The sequence below is a fragment of the Python bivittatus genome, unplaced genomic scaffold, assembly GCF_059951505.1.
Source record: "Python bivittatus isolate LINGU-HERP-01145 unplaced genomic scaffold, Pbiv_v1 ctg000220_np1212, whole genome shotgun sequence".
NCBI lineage: Eukaryota > Metazoa > Chordata > Lepidosauria > Squamata > Pythonidae > Python > Python bivittatus.
Window position 1 is genome coordinate 36,382,430 of NW_028277048.1, and position 24,074 is coordinate 36,406,503.

Consider the following 24,074-nt stretch of genomic DNA (forward strand, 5'->3'; position numbering starts at 1 on the left):
GTATCTGGAAGTTTCAGCTGGTGCAAAATGCATTGGCACAGGCAGTTATGTATGCCCCAAGAACTGCACGTTACACCTCTGCTCTGTGAGCTGCACTTGTTGCCAGTTTGCTTCTGGGTTCAATTCAAGGTGCTGGTTTTGACCTTTAAAGCCCTGCATGGCATGGGGCCAGGTTATTTAGGGGACCATCTCTCCCTGGTAACATCTACCAGAATGTAGATGGCAGGATCCTGGAAGAAAGCCTTTTTTGCTGTGGCATCCGCCCTTTGGAAAGAGCCCTCAAAACCTGGTTTTGCCATCAGGCCTGGGGATCCCATGGAAGTGTGGAGCCTGTTAAATGGTTGGTGTAAGTGTAGACTGCACTCTTTTTGTCTTTTTGTTATTAAAGGTTTTAACTGTTTTTAATTGGCTTTAGTGGCTGAATTCTGTGGATTGTTAGTTTTTTTATTTAAATTGTATACACCGCCCAGAGTCACATGCAAGTGAGATGGGCAGCTATATAAATTCAAGAAACAAATAAATAAACTGCCCCTCCCACTGAGAAACAACCCACTCTGTTTGTTAGGGCAGGAAAAAGAGATATTAAGGTTCAAACCTTGGGATTGTTACTGGTTTCCTGCTCTAGCACCGTTTTTCTAACATCTGTAATAATCAACTAGCTTATCAAAAAGCTCTGTGCTGGAATCCCTGCTTGCTAGCCTTCAAAACTGAGTAACAGACAGCACAAAGCCTGACACTCTCCCATCAAATTTATAGGGGCAGATAGCCAAACAAAAGAATAGCTACAGTGTGGTAAGATTGCCTGTCTTGGCCTTACAAAAATATGTACGATACACTGAAATAGAGAACATATCCATATTGAAAGACAGGAGTGCAGCATTTTAATTTATTTTATTTTTTAAGGTAAACTTCATAACTTCTTCTGGCATGGTACCCTGTGGAATGAGACAACTGCAGTGCAGAATCCCACTCAAGTTTGCTGGCATTCAATCCAGTGTGTGTGTGTTTGTGTGTGTTTAATGCAGTACTTTTGCTGCCTTAATTATCTTATCAGTGACTCACAGCACTGACAAGCTTCATGGTTCCTTAAAGAGAGCAAAAGCCACTGGCTGCTTTCCATCACCACCCAAAAAATAGGAAATAAAATCCCACAATCAACTGCCACAAAGATCAAACTAAATTAAGACCTAAAAAGAGAACATTCAAATGTCGAGTGCCACAAGATGACAGGACAACTGAGGGATGGGGATGATAAAAGAGGAGGTTTATAGTCCCTCACCCTGAATTTTCAACAAGGGTGTTTGACTGATTTACTTTAAAAAAGAGATCAGCATTTAGATTATTGGAGTGGAAATAAAAAGTATTTTAAAAGCTTACCAGGAAGTAAAAAGGTAGTAGAAGAGAAGCACTTGTTCCACTGACATTAGTTTTACATTATTTAGCAACAGGTACCAGGTGCACCTGGAACAGACTTATTCTAGATGTGAGCATTGGAGGCATGGAAACAGGCATGGGAAGGCGCTAACAACCACTCTAGTCCTCTTCAGGCATTACTTCCATATATGGAGGGTGAACTGCAATCCCACATCTACCACTACATCCCACCATTCCTATTATGGGGGGGAAGAATGACTGACTACAGTACTAACTTTCCCTCTAAGACACAAAGAGCAGCTGGGCAACAGGAATGAAAAGAAGAACATACAGTAGGACATTTTTAAGAGTAAAATTAAATCTAAGTATTTAAGCTATAAAGCAAAGAAAATATAGCACAAAAGGCAGCAGAGTAAGGTTTTTTGGCAAAAAGCTGTTACCTGTATATATTGTTGTTGGTGTCGTTTTCCAAAAACTCTAGGTCTTCCAAAAATCCAATAGACTCAAAGGACTGAAATAGACTTAAAAGTCATATAGTGAAACGTAATTCAGGAAATCCACCATTCCAAAATGCCTGTCAGGCAACCATCCAACAAGCTCTACTTAAAACCCTCTGACGAAGAGCAGAACTTGTCCTTCTAAGAAACCAAGACCTATTCTCAGATTGCTCCATATGAATATTTTTTCTAAAGGTTCACTGAAATCCCTTTTCTTATCATGAACTTATGTGTTTTGATTTAAATACATGACAAAAACATTATGTCTTAGAAGTTCTGTTAAACCATTCTGGCATGGAACATTTTGGTTGCTCTGGTTTTGGCAAAGACAAAATCCAGGGAAGTCCTACAGGGCAAATACGCAAGGCTAGGGCACATGGTTTATATTTTTAATTGTATCAATTAGTATTATATTTTGTAAGCCACCCAGAGGCCACTAGAGTGGGAAGCTATATTAAAATATTATTGTTGATCGCGCAGTCAGCCAGTTGTTTAGACTGGATTTGGCATTTTTATCCACCTATCGAGTCCTTCCCAAGGACCTGGGATAGGCAGATGTTGTTTGATGGTATTAAAGGTATCATCGCAGAATGTAAGCTGTTCCAAGTAAAGCTGCCTTTTGCAATTATTATTATTTCAAATTGCTAACTGGTGGTGTAGCTGATGCAGTCCAACAGCATCTAGTTGAAAACAAGTTCTTCCCATCTGAGCAGAAAGGAAACTGCCCAAACAGCAGAGGGACAAAAGATCAGCTCCTAATTGACAAGATGATGGACTCCTTGGGGTTCTCTGAGCTTGGCTGTTTTCTTGCAGACATTTCATTACCTGATGAGGTAACATTCCGTGCACTGAAGATGTTACCTAGTTGGGTAACAAAACATCTGCAAGAAAACAATCAAGCTCAGAGAACCCCAAGGACTCCACAGTTCAACCCTGAGCTACATATATATTCTTTTATTGGTGACAAGATGATCTTGAAAAACTGCAAGAGAAGGAAGACCAACTTGAATGTAGCTGGATTGATTACAAGAAGGCATTTGACTCCCTGCCATATGACTGGATAATCAAGTGCCTAGAAATAACAGGAGTCAGTAGAAACATCAGAAGCTTGGTCCAAAGATCAATGGCGCAATGGAAGACACAGCTGCTGGTCAATGGTGATAGACTGGGAGAAGTTAATATCAAGAGAGGAATCTTTCAAAGAGACTCACTGTCACCACTACTGTTTGTCATTGCACTGATTCCTCTGTCAACAATACTGAACAAGTCAGGCCATGGCTATCAAACATCAAAAACATCTGTCAGGCTACTCCACCTCCTTTACATGGACAATCTGAAGCTGTATGGAAAAAGACCATCTGAAATAGAATCGCTGTTCAATACTGTCTGAATATACAGCCAAGATACTGCAATGGAGTTTGGACTGGACAAATGTGCCACCCTTACCATCAACAGGGGAAAAGTAGTGAAAACTGAAGGAATCAAGATGCCCTATGGAAATAACACCAAGAGTCTGGATGAAGAAGATCACTGCAAATACCTGGGCATCCTTCAAGCTGACAACATTAAGAACACTGAAGTCAAGAAGAAGATTAGTAGTGAATACATCTTGAGAGTGCCGAAGATCCAAACGCAGTAGAGGAAATACCATCAGGGTAATTAACATCTGGGCAATTCCAGTCATTATATACACAGATAGAATAATGGACTTGAGTCAAGCAGAACTAGAAGCCCTGGATAGGAAGACCGAAAAATAATGACACTGAATCATGCCCTTCATCCACACAACGATGTTGACAGACTCTATTTACCAAGGAGCATAGGTGGGCATGGAATGTTACAAGACAGTTGAAGAAGAAAAAAGGGTATTGGAAGAATATCTGTAGGTCAGTGAAGAAGATGCACTGAAGCTGGTACAATACTGAAAGCTTACTGAAGAGTTTGTCTCCGAATATTTTTGTTAAAAAAAAAATTGTTAAAAATTTTAAAAGTTTGTTAGCTTTTCAAAGACTTCAAAATTGTCTAATTTCTCTGCTTCTTGTCTTGTTCAGGCATTTGTTGGATGTGTGGAAAGTTCAGAGTTCAGGATAGAAAATGAGGCTGTGCACACAGAGATACTCTGACCTCTGCCCAGTATCTATGTATGTAGGCAACAAGTTTTAGGGGAAGTGGTACTCACATTGGTTGTTTTGGATTCTAGATCGTGGAGAAATCAGTATTCACATTCAAGCTAATGCAAGTCTTCTCACCTTCAGACCTCCCACCTAAAAGCATGGTGTTTTGAGGGAATACACTTGTTCATCCTCCACTTTGTACACTTCATGTGTCCTGGTAAACATCTGAATAGGGCTTCTGTGAACAACTTTTCGTTCAAGAACCTGCTGTCAAATTCTTGATAAAAGAACTGATAAAAAGGGAAAAGAATCTACAGGATATAGCAGATATTCCCTTGCCCTTCAGCTTGCTATTTCCAGTTCAGTGTAGAGAGTAAAGAAGTAGACCTTGATGGAGATATGTAAGCTTTATTCCCAAAGCGACAAGGGTAAAACATGTTTTAAGTCCACAATATACAGATAATATCTGGAAGAGGCTCAGTCAGATTCCTCCCTAATTCACAGGAGTATAAGATGGGGAGGAGATACAGTACAATCAGACTTGCAAGATTCTATTATAGCCAATCTCAATAAATATAGTTTTAGCCTTCCTGACGAGGTAATTTCCTGGTCTGGACTACCTAGTGGAATTGACATTCAGCCAGCCATTGCCTGACTATCCACTTAACTCTGAAAATTTTATAGCTATTTGACATTTGCTTAATGTCAAATAGCTATGATATAGCTTCCCTGGCAAGAACAATAGGTTAACTTTTAATCTACCACAAAGTCAGTCATGGGACATGGCCTTCACTTTGCTATGTTTCATTACTAATGGAGCTAATTGGCTAAAAACACAAACTTTATATGCTTTTCTGTGAATGATGCTGATCTATTCATTCAAGAGACTTTTAACTCATCCTTGCTGATGGTGAAACAACCTATCTTTTCTTATCTGATTCTTTCTCTTAGAAATGCAAGGAACATCTGAACAGCATTGTCATACATGAGGAGTGTTCTCTCTTTTTCCCTGAATAGGACACAGAATTCTCCAAGTAATGCTAGAAAGTGTGGCATTTGGTGTGCTATCATCCAAGTTGTTCTTCAAAAACAATGATGTCAGATTATGGATCAAATTCCTTGCATCTGAGCCAGTCAATTGTCGGTAGAAATTGAAACTAAGAAATAAGCACATTCTTAGTTTAATTATATTTGTCATTCCTGCAAGAGGAAGAAGAACTGGCATGTTCAAAGCAGCCATCCTAAATCAACTGGCATCATAACTAAAAAGACATAGCAATAAACTTGCCACCTGCATAGATTCAGATGCATTTAACCAATAAAAGCACAGCAAATTACAAAAGTGATTTCCCCCCACCCACTTAAAAAAGTTAGCTTTTGGGCACCATTCTTTTAGATAGTTTTCAAAAAATCATTAACATTTTCCATTAGAGCTTTAAAATGATAGCTACTACATCGCCAAATGTATTCTTTGTATCCAGGCCAAAACTGCTACCTGGGAATTAGAGCAGGCAGGTGATATTTTTCATTAGAGCCATCTTTGGCAATGAACTGCAGTAAAAGTTTTTGAGCTCTGGAAAGCTCATCAGATAGGAGGAGGCGGGGTGAATTTAATTAACAACAGATCCAGGCTTCTAAAGCTCATTGCATCTTCTGATTCTATATTTCCCTTCGGCATGAAAAGGAAACCCTTGATGCTCAAAAATCTTGCACTCTATGTGAAGAAGAAAAAATTACCCATGATGTGCTGGTCAAGGGTGCCTAGCCTCCAATGTGTTTAGCCAGAAGAAATGTCTATATTCTGCCAATTTCGAAGGAATTAGACAAGCTGCTTGGGTCTCTTAACTGCCCCGCCCCAGTCCTTGCTTGGCTTGGATACAGAAAAGCTGTTCTCTTCATATTGCTTCTGTATGCAAGAGGAAACCTGATTTTGCCTTCCAGTAGCAGTCTTTGGCACTACAGAATATGCTGTTCTGAACGGTACCCTGACTCTGGGGTACTTGTGCTAGAAGACACAAGCTTGAAAAAGAAACACTTGCGTGGGCAGAAAAAATTCTGTTCTTTGTAGACTCCAAATCATCATCTCCCACTATCACTTCTGTGCAGCAGATATCTCCATGCTTCCACCTAAGTGTGCAGGACACAAAGAAAAAATTGGCTGCTGCAGTTTTCCCTAAGTCATTGCTACTTCCTGCATTTTCTTTCTGCTGGCTGGTTTATTAACATGTTTTAAGACTGCTTTTCCACAAATCTCAAAAGCAGTTTAAACATAAAACATGTCATTTTTGAACTTTCTAAAAATAAGACACTCTGTTCCAACTAATGCACCACGTAGAGCGAATAATTTATTTATTTTTGCATTTTCATTTCACCTTCTCTCTAAAAGCTCAAGGATGTTCACCTGGGTGTCTCCTCTCAAGTTACCCCCACAACACCCCTATGAAACAGGTTGGGTTGAAAAATACGATTAGCATAAAGTCACCAAATGATCTCCATTGCTAAATGGGGATTTGAACCTGAGTCTCCCTGATCAAAGCCCAATGTTTTAACATCCACAAACATATACAACATGCATGTACATAGTCATATGCACATTCATTCTCCAGTGGGCTCCTTCTGAACCCAGTCCCCTTTCTTGCCTGTACCTGGCAAGAAACAATGTATTATGAATCCTGTGTGGGAGGCATGAAAGGAAGAATATTGCATCCAAGGGTAGGACTTGGGTGGGGGGGACTGGAAAGAGTGGAGGGCTGCAGCTTTGTGGGAGGCTCTGGGTTTTGGCCTGTGAAGCAAGGAAGGAAGGAGGAGAACTGAATCTTTGGACAGGGAAAGCTGATTCCTAGATTGACAAGCAGCAAGAGCAGATGAAGACTGATCCCAGCTGGGGGATGGAACTGGCAAAGGGAAAGTGGGTGGGCAGCAAACTGGGCAGAGTTGGAGAAGACTATGACGAATGGAGATAGGCAAGGATCTAAGAGGATTTGGGGCGGGGGGGAAGAAGAAGTGTGGGCATGGAAGGAGGCAGGAAAGAACAACATTTGAGACCTGAAGCTAGGCGGCTTAAAGCCTGTCTATTTGAGGGACCATCTTTTCTGCTATGAACCTAGACAGTTTCAACTCTCCGAAGTTTGGCTACCTGATATGTGGGAAAGGGCCTTCTCCTAAGTGACTCCCAGCTGAAGAATGCTGTCCCTATGCGATATTTACAAAAATAGTAAAACATGCACTTCTTTCACAAGGTCTTAAGTTAATCAGGTTTTAATTATTTAGATTTGAATTTTATTTTTTACTTTATTGGTTTTAAATTTTGTTCTATTATTGTAAGCTACCTTGAGTGCTTATATAAGCAAAAAACAGGGTAATAATAACAACAACAATGAACTCAGGGCATGATATTTATATAAATATCAAGGAAAAATCAAGGCAGGCAGTTTTTTTTGTTTTTTTATAAAAACAGGGAATATATAACAGATCAGAAACTGACTCACAGATTAGGTAACAAGTTTGTTAATCAGGTTGCCTGTGAAATATATAAGAGATCTCAGATTTCATGTAGCTCAAGGTAGGGTGATAGAAAGGTTCCTACAAATGGGGCAAAAAGCTCTCCCCAAGCCCTGTATTACAACTTCCAAAATGACTTTTTGGGGTGCGCTTCTTACTGAGCAACAACTGACCCAGACTGTAGTACAGCAGCTAGTAGTCAGACATTCTACTAGTAAACAGATTGTATTGTATGTGAATACAAAAATTATCAACATTTACAATGGACTTGTCTAAACACTATCCAGAATGTCAGCAGAAGTTTAAGTGTCCCAAAGGGATGTAAATGTCTGCTGCTGCTTAAATGCAGTCACTACTAGTATTTGTAACTCTCAAGCCCTAGGATGCATCTTTTTTTTTTTTTTTTGGTCAAACTTTGGGAAAATTCCATCTAAACATGGTGTGCTTCTAGAGATGGCTCAGGAATTCATGTGTACCATGCTATGCTCTTAGATCCTCTTCCTTTCATGACCCCATCCAGAATCAAAGGTAGACTATCACTGTCCTCAGCTGGGTTCCCATCCCAGAGTCACTTCATCTTCCTAGGATAGAGCCTGAGTATGTTCCCCCCCATCCAGACCTTCACAGTGTTCATGTACCAGGACAGCGTCTAGAAGCACCTCTCTTGTTCAGCCCAGGATCTAGATATACAGTTGGAAATTATCAGCATACTTATGATACCTGAACCCATGCCACTGGGTGGACTCCCTCAGTGACTTCACGTAGATGCTAAACAAGAGGGGTGAGTTCTTTGGCACTCTACAACAGAGAGCCCTAGAGATCATCCTCCTCACCACCATCCCTTCCTGCCTGGACATGACCCTGGAGGAAGAGAGCCACTGTTCTGCTTTGTTTTTCTCTTTTGAAGGTGCTACTGAAATTACATTCAATTGTATTATTTCCAATTAAACTAATGTGAGTTTGCAATGAGTAGCAGCAGCTTAATGGCTGAAATTGGTGGAAGTTAGAATTTTCATCTACCCTGCTTTTTTATATAGAAACATTTGTTTCAACCTAATTAAAATTTCATATTGGTTTAGATTGTTTCTACAGTCAAAGGACCAATATACAATAAGCATACAGAATAAACCAATATATAGTCTGGAAAGGAGACATGAAGATTTGCTTGCACCTTAAAATCTGCTAACTAGCAGGCAATGCAGAAGCAAGTAATGGCAGAAACTTTATTATGCTGTTAGAGATGCCCAAACATTGGTCTGAATAAGAAATAAGATATTCAATGTCCTATAAATACTGTTATAAAACAGACTGGACGTACCTGCTTCCCCCACCTTATCAGCCTCCCATGAACAGCTTGTATTGTTCTATCTTTATGCTCACCCACCATTAGCACTGTGGGAAGAGCATTAAATCAAGCTAGCATAAAAGTCTGACGATATTTTAAGGCTGAATACAAATGGTTGAAAATTGAATTCCTATCCCTTTGTCCCAAATAAATCAGGGAGCACTTTCAAATCCCAACACAATACAAATCCGAGAAAGAAACAGGAGAACTAGATTTTTCCTCCAGAATTCTCTTCTATGCAGACTTACATTTCTTTAGAATTAAAAGGGCCAAATAGGTCAGTACAAACACAAATTTTAGCCAAAGCCTAAAGAAGAACTAGATCTAGACTTCTAAGGATCTAGTTCCTGTGTCCAAGCATGTGTTTGTTATTTATTTCTTTATTACATTGGCAAAATGAACCAAACCCAACCATTTCTGTTGCAAGAGTGGGTTGAGTGTGGGCTTTATCAGCTCTGTATACCCTCTCATCTGATGCAGAATTCTGGAGAACTTCAAAGTCAATATCCAATGTTTAAAAACCCCTAATAACGGGTTTTTAAATTTTTCATTAGATTGCACAACTGTATTTACAACTCATATGATTTGGAGAATATTGATTTCAGTATTAATTAATAATACTAAATACTAAACTAATATTAAACTAGATCTATTATGTTAGGAATACGGTCACTGCAACTACCATTGTTGGTTATTTACCCTATTATCTATTCAAAACTGTTACCATCTTTGTTTCTGCACACTATGTGTGTGACCCATGGAACCAAAATGTGATGCCTCCAGGCATCAATGTGTCTGCTAACACCCCCCTTGGTACCTACTCAGTTTTTAAAAGATTCCTTAATTCTAAAAGATTAACTGTGTGCTAGCATGCTACAAAACAAAGCACTAGCCTCAGATGCAGTCTTCATTTCCAAGAATATTGCTGAATTCTGCATATATGTCAAAAGAATTCTAAGAAAATAAAAAGGAGACCTGGAAGCAAAAGGGTAATATTTTAAGTAACAATAATGTAGACAATATCATTACATATTTTTGCTCTGTTATGAAACTTGTTGTTATAGAATGCAGAATTCCCTCAAAAGTTCACTGAAGGTTGTGAATAAGGCTAGCAAATGTAACTTGGGTAATGAGTAGCACATCAATAGTAGTAACACATCAATAGATTTGCTTGGGGTCACAGAGCACAGTGACCCAGATAAAGGTACTCATTTTTTGCCTTACAAGTTAGATATTGTATATAACTCCTCCTAGTTCTTTCAATATTTTCTGATAAAAACTAGCAACTGTTATCTAATATACTCTCTTGAAATTCCTCGTATTTACTTCTGTCTTTTCCCCATCAGTCCCCAGAGTCAGATTCTCTATTCTCCTTTCTAATTGTTCAGTATCACACATACTCTGAATTAACATGGCTTTATATCTCATTTTGTGTCCAATTTCTTTATCACGCAAGCATACACTAATGTCACTCACTGAAATCCAGAAAAGGAGTCCTTACTATTAGTTCTCATCTTTCTTCTTTTTTGTGTAATTAATTTTTAGTACAACATACAGTATGTATTTATCTATTACAGTAGATTACATTGTGCCTTACTTCCAGGAATTTAAAACACCACACATAGTATTCTCTCTTCTGATTTTTCTGACAAAAGCTATCCCATAAGATAAATTGGACTGAGAATTAGTGGCTAAGCCCAAGTTATCCAACGAGCTTCTATAGCTGAGAACAGATTTAAATCTGGGTCTATCTGATTCTAGTCTAAGACTTGACTACGGCAGTATATTGCATTGGTTTTAGATCTTCATTAATCATGCTTGTTTCAAGAGTTTAAGTCTCATTTTACAAAAGATAGCTATGAAAAACATTTTCTACAAAGGCAAAATATACAGCATTATATAATTTTGAAAATTTATTTTAAGAGAAATGAGTGGGCTATAAAGTAGTACAGCAACATTCGCAAGTTAGCAACTTGGGCCACATTACTGCCCCTAGGACCAGGCACAAACCAAATAAAAGCAGAAATACTTCATCTGTGGAAGGACCCAAGATGGCTCTTCTGCAGATTGGGACCAGACAGTGAAAATCAGATTTAGCTATACTCCAAATCCATGCTATTAATGTTGCATTTAGCTTCTAGACTAACAACTTTCCTAGGCTAGTAAAGGCGGCAAAAAGGCCTATGCTGGATCAACCTAGCTTACAAATGCATACATGAACCCTAAAGTATAATTTGATGTTCTCTCTGGATTTCTAAGACACTTAGAGCAGGAATGGGGAAATTCATCCAGCCTGAGACTGGTCCATTTCAGCCCACAGACTCTTGAAGTAGGCCTTACCCTGTTGCCAAATACCACCTACATCACTGCTTTGCCCCATCATCCTCTTCTCAGGAGAGAATAAAGGTGTAAAACAAAAACAGAAGACTGCTGCTCAAAAGTGAGGATCAGGAGTGTGACAGAGCAATTTCACAAGCAAGGTATCCCAAACTTTGCCAATTTTTCTTTGCCATGGATTTTTTGTGGTTATGTATAACTGGAATTGAAGACTCTGGAATTGCCAAGCCTTTAGAACAGGAATGGGCAACTTTCTGGTGGCCATGGACCATGCTTAATATTGTGGAGGAACCAAAGACTGCAGTGGATAGAATAGTATCATGCACATAGGTGGAATTGCCGTTTCCAATTTTTTGCCTACGGTGTTCATGCAGCATTTAAAGCTGTGTTTTTAAGGATAATGATACTGTATTCAATTTCTTGCCTCAAAATAGCAAGAAACTGCATCACATTTTGGCACTTATGGTTTCAGGGGGCTCCTGAGCTGCAAAATTGGGTTTAGAAGTACATGCCCTGTGTTAGAAGCACTGTGCAGACAGTACCTTTTACTCTTATAATTTCTAATTCATTCTCTCTCGTTTCTTCTTTCCAATCCTGATTTTTTTTCTCTCTCAAAGACAGCAAGAGAATAAACCTTCATGATGTCTCTAGTCTGTCTCCTTCAGTAATGTCTCCTTACTTTTTTCTAAGCCCTCCTGTGGCTGCTGCATCCCAGTGTACTTCAAACTAGCCTCCTCATAGCAATTCTAAGTCAAAAGAGCTAATGGGTCCCAGTCTGATTCATAAACCCACTGTTTGACCTCTATGACTCCAAGCCAGTCTTTTTCGGCCATGAACATAGCTCTCATTTCGCTAGTTATGACCTCTACAATTGTGCTTGTATGGCTTATTCTTTTAACTTGCATTTTAATTTTTAACTTCAAGCGATTACTGTGGAGTTTGGGGAAAGTGGGGTTGCAAACCTCTCCAAAAGAAATAATTTGTACTCTGGTTCTTGTGGGCTTGTGTCTCCCCTGCTTCCCATGTATGAGTGTGTGTTAAAAGACTGTTTTGCCTTTTCTTAGTGTGTGTGCATATAATTGCTGGATACTCACCATTGCCAAATTCAAAACTCCGTTCAAATCCAGGCATCAGAATATGGTTTCAGTTCTAGGCCTCCTTTTGGAGCAGTTGTAGCTACATTAGTGATATTTCTGTGACCTCTGTAGTCACTCAATCATCATCAAGTTATGGAGCTTGTTCTATGAAATAGCATAACAGACCTGGACACCCTCAATCTTGTGAGTCTTCCAGAAAGCTTTGAAGACTTGGCCTTTTCCTCAGGCACTGGACTCAGGTTGTTAGTAGAGTCTACCATGTATGATTTGATTAGATTATCATTTTAAGGGCCTCAGCTTTGTTGCAATCATGTTTTAATTGTTTCTTGTTTTTAATGTTTTGTATTGTGAGCCAACCAGAATCACAAGCTAGAGATGGGCAGCCATATAAATACAATAAATAAATAAGTTGCTTCTGGGTCTGTTTTCCTTTGATTTTTCTTAGAAGATATTTACTTCTTTTGTAAATCTGGGGATTTCCTTAAGCCTGTTGGAATCTCTCTGGATACCATTTTGACTTCAAAAGCAACAATATTGATGCCTGATAATTGAAAATAGAGGATACAGTATCAAAAATTACTTTTCAAATTTAAACTATTAAATTCAGAGTTGATTTATGTGTTAAGGTTGGCAGGATAAATATTTTAGGTTCATGAAAAGTGTTACTCTCTGAACGCATAATTCGGAATTCACTTTTGAGATTGTTTTGATTCAGTTATTTTCATGCATTTCTCAGCAATGGAATCAACATTGCTTCAATGGTATCACAATTCCCAAACAAACAAAACAAGAACACGTTTTTCAAAGGGGTGCCACTATGACTGTTTGTCAAACCTGGCAGCATATAGTTCTTGCATCTGAATAGCACTCTTTTGGTATATGAGAAAAAAAGGAAAGTATTAAAATGGAAGTTCTTAACCTCGATGGAAAACTCAGAAAAACCAACTAAAAAAATTAAGGTGATACACAATAGTTTAACTGTTGAAGTATGCTGAACTGTTGAACTTAAGAAATCTCTTCCAGGATTGGGTCTTGGGTTCCTTTTCCCCAATATGTTGACAAGGCGTCATAGCAGAGACAGTTCCACAAGAAAATATCTTATTTAAACAGATTTTGAGAAAAGCAAGCATCACAAGGAGGCTTTTCACAACGTGTATGTTGCCAGAATGCTGCAGTGGCTAAACTCTCAGGTGCTGGATTATCTCTTGCTTTGTCTCTTTGATCCCAGAGCTGAAACTCTAGCAGCCCATGATACTTGGCTTACTCTTAATTGATTTGATTTGATACCTAGCTGGCTTTCACACCAAGAATTCATGGTCTCTCAGTCTCTAGCCCAGCACCATAGCCACTACACTAAACTAGCTTTCAATAACACTTGGTTACATTTACTGTAGTTTATCACAAGGTGTTACTCAAGATTACTATCCTGCAAACATTTCAAAAATTGAATGAATACAATAAATTAGTTCATCTTTTAAAATGTGTACATGGTGCTGAATAACGTGTTTACAAGGCAAGACAGAGAAACAACAGGGCCGCCCCATGTATATGTTAGAGAGCTGGGAAGTTCAAGTAATTAGCTGTTCTGGAGTAGGAACTGCTTTCCTGCAATCCCACCCCTACTGCTCTGATAAAAATCACATGGAGATATGTCACAGGTGAGGAGCACCACACAAATATGGTCCCCTCTACCTGCACAAAATAACACTGGTGTAAGAAGGTGTCAAGTCCATTTTGCCTCATTCCTCTGCAGTAGCCTTCCCCACTATACAAGGAACGGGGTGGGACTGGGCAGATGGATAGCATCCAACACAATTCGAAGGTACAGAGATATTGTGGTATTCCTAACTGAGAAGAACACAGTGCTGGAAAACTGAAATACAGAGTTCCCAATGTTGGATTTTCTGCCCTTAATGTCCTTGTGGATCAATGCCCCACTTGGCTTATTGTTTTGCAATTGGCCATGGCAACCATTTTGGGATGGAAAAACCCCTCCCTTTGTGGAAGCATCATGACATGCTCTAAAAATTCCCAGATTGGGAAACAGATTGAGGGCTTAAGGGTGTGTCTCAACTCAAAGTCTTTCACTTCCACACTATTTCCCCAATCAGGAATACTTATTTATTCATTCAATTTGTATGACCATCATCTCAGCAAGTGACTTATTAACTGAATCATACCTGAACTATTATCAAGGCCTTAAAAGAAATTGTTTCTTGCAGCACTCATCTAATCAGATCTAGTTTTAAAGCTCCCACCCTCAAATATCCCTGCCTTTTCAGTTAATGTTCTCTTGAAGCAAATGTATAGAGTCTTGTCAAAAGGGCTACATATTTGCAATATTTAAGCTAGGATTCCTTCACACCATCACACAAAATGACAAAAAAGATTAGCTGGGCATATCTTGAGTAAGGAATACACCCTGATAGCCTTGGCTTAGAATTAATGTTCTTGTCTTGCTCACCACCAACCTGCAAAGGCTTGAAGGGAACTTGAAAAGATGCTTTGTCAAAGCATCTGCTACAAGAAGAAAGAAAAAGGAAAGATACCATCTAGTAACCAAATGTGATAGTGCCAAGAAACTTGCCCAGGAGAGAACTTTCTAATCATTGCTCCTTTCTAAAGGCATCCTAGGATGTCATCACATGTTCCCAGGGGCATAGCGACACACCAAAGAGCATCTAACATTTATTTAGAAAAGCAAGTAAACACAAGAGTGGAATAACACAAGCAAGATTCACAAAACCATATATACTGCAAATATGCACTCTTTCTTGAAATTCCACATAAACATTTGGGAGGCTGGCACTTTTTCCCCTTTACACTTATATCCCCCCCCCCACACACACACACACACACAGACTTCTCACATCATATGGCCTCAGCTATCTGGGCTTAATGAGCCTAAAGACTGTTTTGACAGTTGTTTCTCTTTGTCAAAGTCTGTATCCAGGAAGGTAAATCCCTACCTTGCAGGAATAGCATTTCATCTCTAGAGGAGACTAGATAATAGCATTCAGATACTAATTTAAATTATTTACATATTTAGCTTCTTGCTTTTAATTGCAATGCTTTTTGCAATACTTAGAATTGCAATACTTTCCTGTTGATGGCATATGCTTGAAGAAAGATATACGTTTCAAGGAGAAAAAAAAGAGAATGAAAACCAAATAAAGAGAATAGCCTGGAAATATGTTTTGTTGATCCACTTGCAGATGGTCACCTTCTGCAATAAAATTGGCTCCACCTACTTTGTTTATAGAGCACTTGGGTGGCACTAAATTACTGACCGAAGAATATTGGATGAGAAATTAATATGTTTCCTAAACAATCACCTGAGTTGGCAGCCTGGCAACATTCCTTGCATTTTCAAGTACATTAAACAACACAAATGATACACATTTAACATGCCCAACTGTAATATTGTAAGACTAAATGGAGTTTCACAGAAAATGTTATTTTCCTTATGAGTGAAACTGTAGATAAAGGGTTTCCTATACAGTGATGACAACTAGGTTAGTCTAGCATGAGCCAGATTAAATTTTTTTCATGATTGGATTCATTGAGAACTGAGGGCTTTGAAAACAAAATGTCTAAGTAAATAATATCTTTGCAGAAATGGTGAAAAATGTCTTCAAACAGCGTTTCAAAAATATTTTAATTATGGAGATGGGTGTTATATTTTAAAAATAGTACAGAAGATCCAACGTGACTTGATATTTTCAAATTAAGCAATAGGAGTTTTACCACTTTTTCTTCATTCCATGAGTCCAATTCTACCTCCAATTATTACAAGAGGTGCAGTCTAAGGTGAATATCCACAGCATCCTCCAACATTTTCCCTTGGGACTAGAACCCTACAGACATCAGGATTTTAGTACCATACCACTCTCTCTTCTTCACAGTCTGCCCCCTCACCCCAGCTACGTCTGCTTTTTTAACCCCTTACCTAGAATTCCAAAAATCCTCCACTTTTTTGTGATCACAGAGTATCCCTAATAAAAATATTGTCCTAACACACATTTCAGCATCTTCTTACTGCTAGCATAGCTAATTTTGCATGGTCCGAAGAAATATAGTTTCTACTACCCATCTTCTCTGAATTAGAAAGAAAGAGGGTGGTTTTGAGTTTATCTTTTAGTTTTAAGATGTTATGTGCTGACCATAGTCCTTTGGGACTGGAGTGGGTTATAAATGCTGCTGGTAAATAATAAATTTGCAAATGCACCGATACGGTTAAGGAATTAACATGAAATACTTCAATTCACACATGTATTTTTTATAATTCTAATGATATAATATTGATGAGATAATAAATATTAAATATAATTATAGGAGATATAAATTTTAAATAAATAAAATAGCTCATTAGTCTGTACAAGCATGACATGCACCTGTTGCCCACCAGCATATATATAAATCTAGAAATGTGATTACAGATGTTTACAACAATGCCGTTTCCCCCCCCCCCCCATATTTTATTCCTTTCTTTCACACTTTGCAAAATAAAGTATCTCAAGATGTAGCATTGTGCAGTTTCATTTCCGGAACTGGCTATATGTATAAATTTTATCTTAATAAAATACAGTGGTACCTCAGTTCACGAACTTAATTCATTCCACAACTCTGGTCGTGAACCGAATTGGTCGCGAACTGAATCAAATTTTTCCATAAGGTTCAATTTAAATACGGTTAATCCATTCTGACCCCTACGAATGTGGTCGCCAACCGATTTTGGTCGCCAATCGAATCAAATTTTCCCATAAGGTTCACTGTAAATACAGTTAATCCGTTCTGAACCATATGTATTTTTTTTTTAAACCACAAACATATGAAACAAAGTACAGTACAGTACGAAGAGAGAGAACACTAACCTTGCTTGAGGCGACTTCTGGTGTGGAGGACAGGAAGGCGGGTGGGGAGGCGGTTATTGTTTGGAAGGAGAGTCCCCCTCGCCCACAGGAAGCCACGACCATGTGTCACAGCAGGGAAAATGGGCACGGGTCGTGTTCGTCACCCAGTGCGGAGTTCGCGGAGGCAAAATTTTGTGAATGGTGCTGTTCGTGAACCGAATTGTTCGTGAACAGAAGCGTTCGTGAACCAAGGTATTACTGTATAGGGCATTTAGCCTTATATTTCATAAGTCTAGCAAAAAAGATGCAACATTCTGTTATGAATGAATTGCAGATCCCTGTTCTTAATGTTATATTCTGATTCAATTATAGATTCTTGTTCTAAAGTAGAACATCAACTTTGGGCTTGATAAGAGAAGCATTTAATATTTTTCCATTTTCTTCTGGTAAATTTTGCATTTTTTTCTGGAAAAAAGGGAGACTCCCCACCCCGGAACTGCCCAAAACTGTTACATCACTTACCATGGAATATTAACTGGTGACTTTGATAATGGATATAGAGGTTAAAAGTCAAATTCTACTTTTGAAAATATCAGAGAGACACAATTAAAATGCAGATAAAATAGCATTTATCTCAGAAATCATTTCCATTTCATGGGTAGTATTTTCTTGGTATCCACAGCACCCAGATTCATCCACTGGAAACTGACACACATCCCATCTGCCTCTAGGACAAGGATGTACAATTACAGTAATGTCAGCTAACAAGCAATCCTGGATTCTGGGTGGCTTGTGTAATGGTATGTGGGAATGACCTTGGGAAGCAGAAGGAAAAGCCGCAACAAGGAGAATGGTTAGATAGATAAGAGGCAGCTGAGTCTGCAGCAGGAATATGGGTATGGCAAACATTTCAGAAGGGACCCTCCCTAGCTTTTGGGCTGTAAAAATGAGGGGGGAGAAATGTACTTTCAGATTCTGTTAATGTAAGCCTTATAGTAAAGTAGAATTAGTTCATCTGGGTGTGCTTCTTGTCTGGACTACCTCACAAGGCTGACAGCATGTCAAGGAATCCATAACGAAAGGGAGAAGGGCCAGAGCCCTTTGAGAGGCGGTAGCTTCAAGAGTTTTAAGGGATAAAATGGGTGTTATTTGCAAGGCATTAACATCCATTTTGCCCCTTAAATCCCTCCAACAACCCCCAAATGCAAATAGGACCCAAACTTTTGGCCCCACCCAATTATGAGGGGGCAAGACCATAAAGGATTGCTGATGAGCTGCATGATCCCACAAGCCTTAATCAGAACAGGTGATGAGAAACATGCTCTTAAGTCCTACCCATCTCCCATACATGTATAAATTGACTTCATGGAACTTCAGCTAGAACTCCTAATGCCAACAGGAAAAACAGCATTGGGAATGGAGGAGGTCAGATTGGTCAAAGCAAAATTAAGAGCCTTTAATTTATAAATTAAATCAAGGTGTGATAGATTACATACCCCTGCAGCAAAGCCTAGACTCCCATCCAAGATTCGTCTCTGCAAATGTAAGATTACAGGTGGTCAGAAGAGGCACCATATAGCATCATACTAATTTCACATTTGATGTTGAATCATGATTTATTTGAATAAATGTTAATTTGCTGGGTTTATGCATTATGCTAAGCCATAAAACTTAGCTTACAGACTTGGAAACAGCATCTAAATTAATTGAAAAGATAGAAGAATATGGAAAAGTAGCAGGTTTAAAAATAAATAAAGATAAAACAAAGATATTAACAAAGAATATGTTAGCAAGGCGAAAGAAAGAACTGGAAGAAGTCCTAGAAATACAGGTCACAAACAGGGTTAAATACCTAGGGATATATATTACACCAAGATGTAGTACATTGAAGGAGGATAATTATGTTAAACTCAAACGACAGATCGCAACAGATTTGACAAAATGGGAGAACCTACAATTATCAATGATTGGGAGAATATCCACCATTAAGATGAATATATTGCCTAGGATATTATATTTATTCCAGACAATTCCTATTTGTCTAGGGAAAGAGTTCTTTGATGATTTAAATAAAATTGTATTGAAATACATTTGGCAGGGTAAAAAAGCAAGAATAAAGCTTAAACTACTACAAGACGCAAGAGTAAGAGGTGGGTTTGCCTTGCCTAACTGGGAATTATATTACCAGGCGACAAATTTGATGTGGGTAAAGGATTGGATAACTTTAAGAAATAATAGATTATTGACCTTAGAGGGACATGACCTGTTGCTGGGCTGGCATGCTTTCCTATGGTATAAGGGAACGAAAACACAGGGCTATTTTAGAAGGCATTATATTCGAGAGGTATTGTTTTTAAACTGGGAGAAGACAAGAAGACAATATTATTTAAAAGTTCCACGATGGATATCCACTATCGAAGCCTTCTCTTATCCAATAACATATAAAAAGGAACAAACAGTTAGATATACTGAGATATTGAATGAAAAGGGTGAACTTAAAACTATGCAAGCGTTGGAAGAACAAGGTATAAAAATGAATTGGTTTTCATATTTGCAAATACAATCTAGATTTGATAAAGATTTTAAAGCAGAAGGTATCTATGATAAGCTGACTGTTCTAGATAAAATTTTGATGGGTACTGATGAAAAGGTGATTAAAAAACTTTATGGACATTTACTAGAATTTAAAATGGAGGAAGAACAGGTCAAAGAAACAATGATTGCATGGGGGGAAAATTTTGGATATGGAATTGATTTAGAGAAGTGGCAAAAACTATGGTCTCAAAACTATAAAATGACAATGTCAACTGCTTATAAAGAAAACTTGTATAAAATGTTTTACAGGTGGCATTTACCCCCAGCGAGGATCGCGAGAATGTATAAGAATAAGTCCGATAAATGTTGGAAGTGTCATCAGATACCCGGCTCATATTACCATATGTGGTGGACATGTTCAGAAGCCAAAAGATATTGGATTAAAATCCACACATGGTTGGAAAAAATGACAAAACAACATATAGACTTTAAACCAGAGACATTTTTACTGGGAATTATACCGGAAACATACAGTAAAGAATTGAAATATCTGATTGTAAATGTTTTGACAGCGGCTAGAATTGTATTTGCTAAGAATTGGAAGAATGAAAAAGTACCTATGTAGGAGGAAGTTATTAAGAAAATTATGGAATGTGCTGAGATGAGTAAATTGACATTTGAAATTAGAGAGCAAGAAGACAAACAATTTTATATGATATGAGATTTGTTTTATCAATGGTTGGACGAAAAGATATAGTAATGTAATAGATTAGGAAATTATATAATAGAAACTCGATAAACTGATATAAATTACTACATATATATATATAATCAATGGACAAAAATGATACAAATCTTATAATGAAAGCTGGTATTATAGATAGACTAGTCACAAATGATTAATAATTGATAACTGATAAATATATAAATATATGTTGGATAGATAATATGAGAATCTATATAAATGGTGAGTGAAGACTATGAAAGGATGGCACAAATGATTGGTAACTGGCTGACACATGGTTTAAGATGGAAGATGGTTTTTATGTTTTTTATGTTCTTGTTTGTTTATGTATGTTTGTGTTTGTTGTAAAAAATAAAAAACTTTATAAAAAAAAAACTTAGTTTACACACAACAGTTGGGTTGACTAAAGCCACAAAGAAATTGCACTATGGCTTACCATAATACACAAAGCAGACCATTGTGGAAGACTAACACATCATTCAATACAGAGTTAAAAATCTAGTCCCAATTTAGCAAAGGCATCAAGATTCAGGGTGTGTCACTATTCCCCATTTTGATATCCTCTGCAATTCCTAAAATATTCATCTAGGACCATCATGCAGGTTGGGAATGCTGAGAGCTGTAATAGCAGTGTATCTGAAGGGCACGAAGCAGGGAAAGCTGCTCTGAACACATTTCCATCAACCAAAATTCAGGATAACAGACTAGCATTTCTAGCTAATATCAATTAAATGTTGCAGAGTATTAATGAAAGATATAGTATTTTAATACCAACCTCATTTCTTTTTCAGGCTCTATCACATAACTCCCACTTGCCATAATTAGTATTTATGGTTATAATCAGATCCATGCTTACACTCTGCACTCACATTTTTATCACACAAAATGCTGAAGATGCCATTTTTCATCCTCTATTTTTAAAATTTGCACCATAAAAGTTCAGGACCCACCTGCCCACTGGAAAAGATAAATACAAGTGCTGAGCCAGCAGCTGTCAATCCCCACGTCAAGAAGGTTCCTAGCAGCGCTTGCAACACTGGGTTGTAACCAGGTATCATAATGAATGGTCCTGGGTTTGATGATCTGGTAAACATGAAAGGAACATTTGGTAGAAAGCTTAAAATCTGACCCAATCAAAATTAATTATCCCCCTTCAGAAACACATTCTATTTGTCTATTATTCTATAGCTAGAAAGTTCTCTGATTTGTATCTCCTACTAAAGTGTTTCTATTGGAGTTGTCAACGTGCTACCTATGGTCAACCATGTATGCATAGAGTGCCTGTTGGTGTTTATTCATTCATGTATTATTAGATACTTGTAAGTAAAAATAACTGAAATTAGAGCAAAGCACTAGCCCTTAGTATCATCATTATTTACAATAATGGCTCTGAATTCATTTTGGCTCTATAGACATTTTTAGAAAAGAAAAACGATGAACAGAATTATGCTACCAGTGGAAGTGTACCTACCTGTCCGGGGGAAAAAAACCAAAACTCCCAGGTAAGCTGAAGTGGGGGGTGAAGCAATGTCATCTGTTTGCCTTCTGATTAATTACTGTTTTGTGACTGGTCACACCCACCATTTAGGACCTATTTAGTGAAGAAAGGCTCCTCATGGTAGCCATTTGGTAAGAGCAATGAGCACATACCCTCAAAATTTCAAATATTCCCACCCCAAAAGATTACAGTACCTATTCCTGCAATGGAGGATGACTTGAGCAATATTGGAGATATTGTAGGGGAGCAAGTCACAGTTTAGCCATAAACACATTTGGGAAGGGTCCTTAGAAGAATTCCTCTTTCATTCTTGTCAATTCCTCATAAAATTTTAATGTGGCTGCAATCCTTTCTAAGCATATAAATCCTTCATGAACCAAGACTTACAACTAGCCAAGTTCATACATAACACTAAACCATGAGCTGTTTAAACAATGATTTATTGAACAAGCATAGGGGCCTGGTTCATACTAAACCATAAATAATTGTTTATAAGGTACATCAGGTGGGTTCCTAATCTTTGGGTTATGTTTTTGACTTGTATTAGTTGAGGTCATTGGCTGAGTTGAAAGTAAAGGAATTTTGCCTCTCAAATGAGTCGTTCTTCTCACAAAAGAAGCTATGTCACAAGTGAAGAGCTGCAACAGGAGTGAGAAGAAACAGTCACAGAACATTCTCCTACCATCGATTTCTGCCACAAAAGATTCTTAGATTGCATCTGAGAACTTGCAACCCATGTGGGGGAGGGCACTATTCTAGGTTACCATAATTCAATCAGTCTATGTGAAGTTCCAAAATAATCTTATCATCGCCAATTTAGCCACTGCAAACAATTAAGATTTCCTCAATTTTAATCACACTGGATTTAATCCATCTGTTTAGGCCATTTTGTGTGCAAATATTTGATAGCCCACCCAGAATGCAAAAGGCACCGAAATGAATGGTCTCTTTGCCACACCGTAAAATACACATTTAAAGAAACAACTGTTTGCAGTCCATTTTTAAAATAATCAATCCGTAGAAAATTCTAAGATGTAAAATTGCCAAGGAGAAATTCTTAGATCATTTTTTTCCCAGAGCTAATCCCGGGTTTTTTTATGTTTAGAAAAAAACTCCTAAATTATGCCACAAGGATTTTGGTTGCCTGGGTGTTTGTCTTCAATGTATTCTCCTGGATTTTTAAAAAAAATTAGTAATAGCCCATTCTATTAAAAAAAAAAAGTAATTCACTACATACACTCAGTATGATCACCCAGACGTTGCAAACTACAGCGGATACTCCAATTCCGGCAGTCACTTCCTGGTTCCTTTGTACACGTGTCTCTCAAACCGACGTGGCTCCACCTACTATTCTCCTTCAGCCATTGGCAACGCAGCCTGGAACAGCGGGGTAAATTTTGTGGTACACGCCTATTGATTTGTGAAAAAAGTGAAGCGAGTGGCTCAAAAAGAGAATTTGTTTACCCTTATTTTTGAGAACCGTGGACTACTGCGTTGTTTCCGACTCCTACCGACTGTCAGAGCCTACCAAAACAAACAAAAATCATAGATGACAGACTTGTTAAAAACTGTTCTTGTTTGCACATCCCAAGAGCATGAACAACCAAGAATGTGTCAAGTACTGTACTTTATTTTCATTTAGACTAGAGCCTCTCTGGCACTCTGTCGCTCAGTTACTGCTGCGAATGGCCTCGCTGCTTTTTCTCGAGCGTTTCCCCATTGCTTAGCCTTGAAATAATGTTTTCTCCATATCTACATAGGACTGTTTTGCTCTCTTTGGGAAGGGAATCAAGATATTGCTGTTCAGTCAACCCTTTCTTGCATAGGAGTAATAATGGTTTTAATTATTTTTATTTGATTTTACCCAATTTATATTTTATTTTTGATCATTGACTGTTGTGAATGCTATATGGGTAGAAAGGCTGACGAAATGATAAAAATAGAGTCCATTTAAGCTTGTCATAATAAATTTGATGGCTTGAAGGTGCCATAAGGTAAGAACTTTTGTTGCTTACAGAGAATACCAATAAATTGAGCCAGAAGTTCAGAGTGGGACACAGAAATTTTAGTTTAGATTGGACTGTTGCTTCTTGCTTGCCATGTTGCTTCCATCTGCAGTAATTACTGTTTTCTGTTTGCATTGCAAAGGCTTTACTACATAAAAATAGTGTAAGGTTC

General features: G+C 38.0%; 1 protein-coding gene across 3 annotated transcripts in view; it reads right to left on the reverse strand.

The window, feature by feature from the left end:
* The window catches only part of SLC39A11 (solute carrier family 39 member 11), a 385,119-nt gene extending 361,720 nt beyond the window's left edge, over nt 1-23,399 (reverse strand). For 2 of the 3 annotated variants that reach the window (XM_088138335.1, XM_088138334.1), the window contains exons 1-4: nt 23,361-23,399; nt 23,134-23,273; nt 21,349-21,481; nt 18,615-18,653 (exon numbers count right to left, since the gene is read on the reverse strand). In XM_088138335.1, the coding sequence (XP_087994461.1) occupies nt 18,615-18,653; nt 21,349-21,456 (147 nt within the window). In that variant the 5' untranslated portion in view covers nt 21,457-21,481; nt 23,134-23,273; nt 23,361-23,399. The remainder of the gene's footprint in view (nt 1-18,614; nt 18,654-21,348; nt 21,482-23,133; nt 23,274-23,360) is intronic. The other variant, XM_088138333.1, reaches the window with a different exon arrangement.
* Between the last annotated feature and the right edge of the window lie 675 nt (nt 23,400-24,074).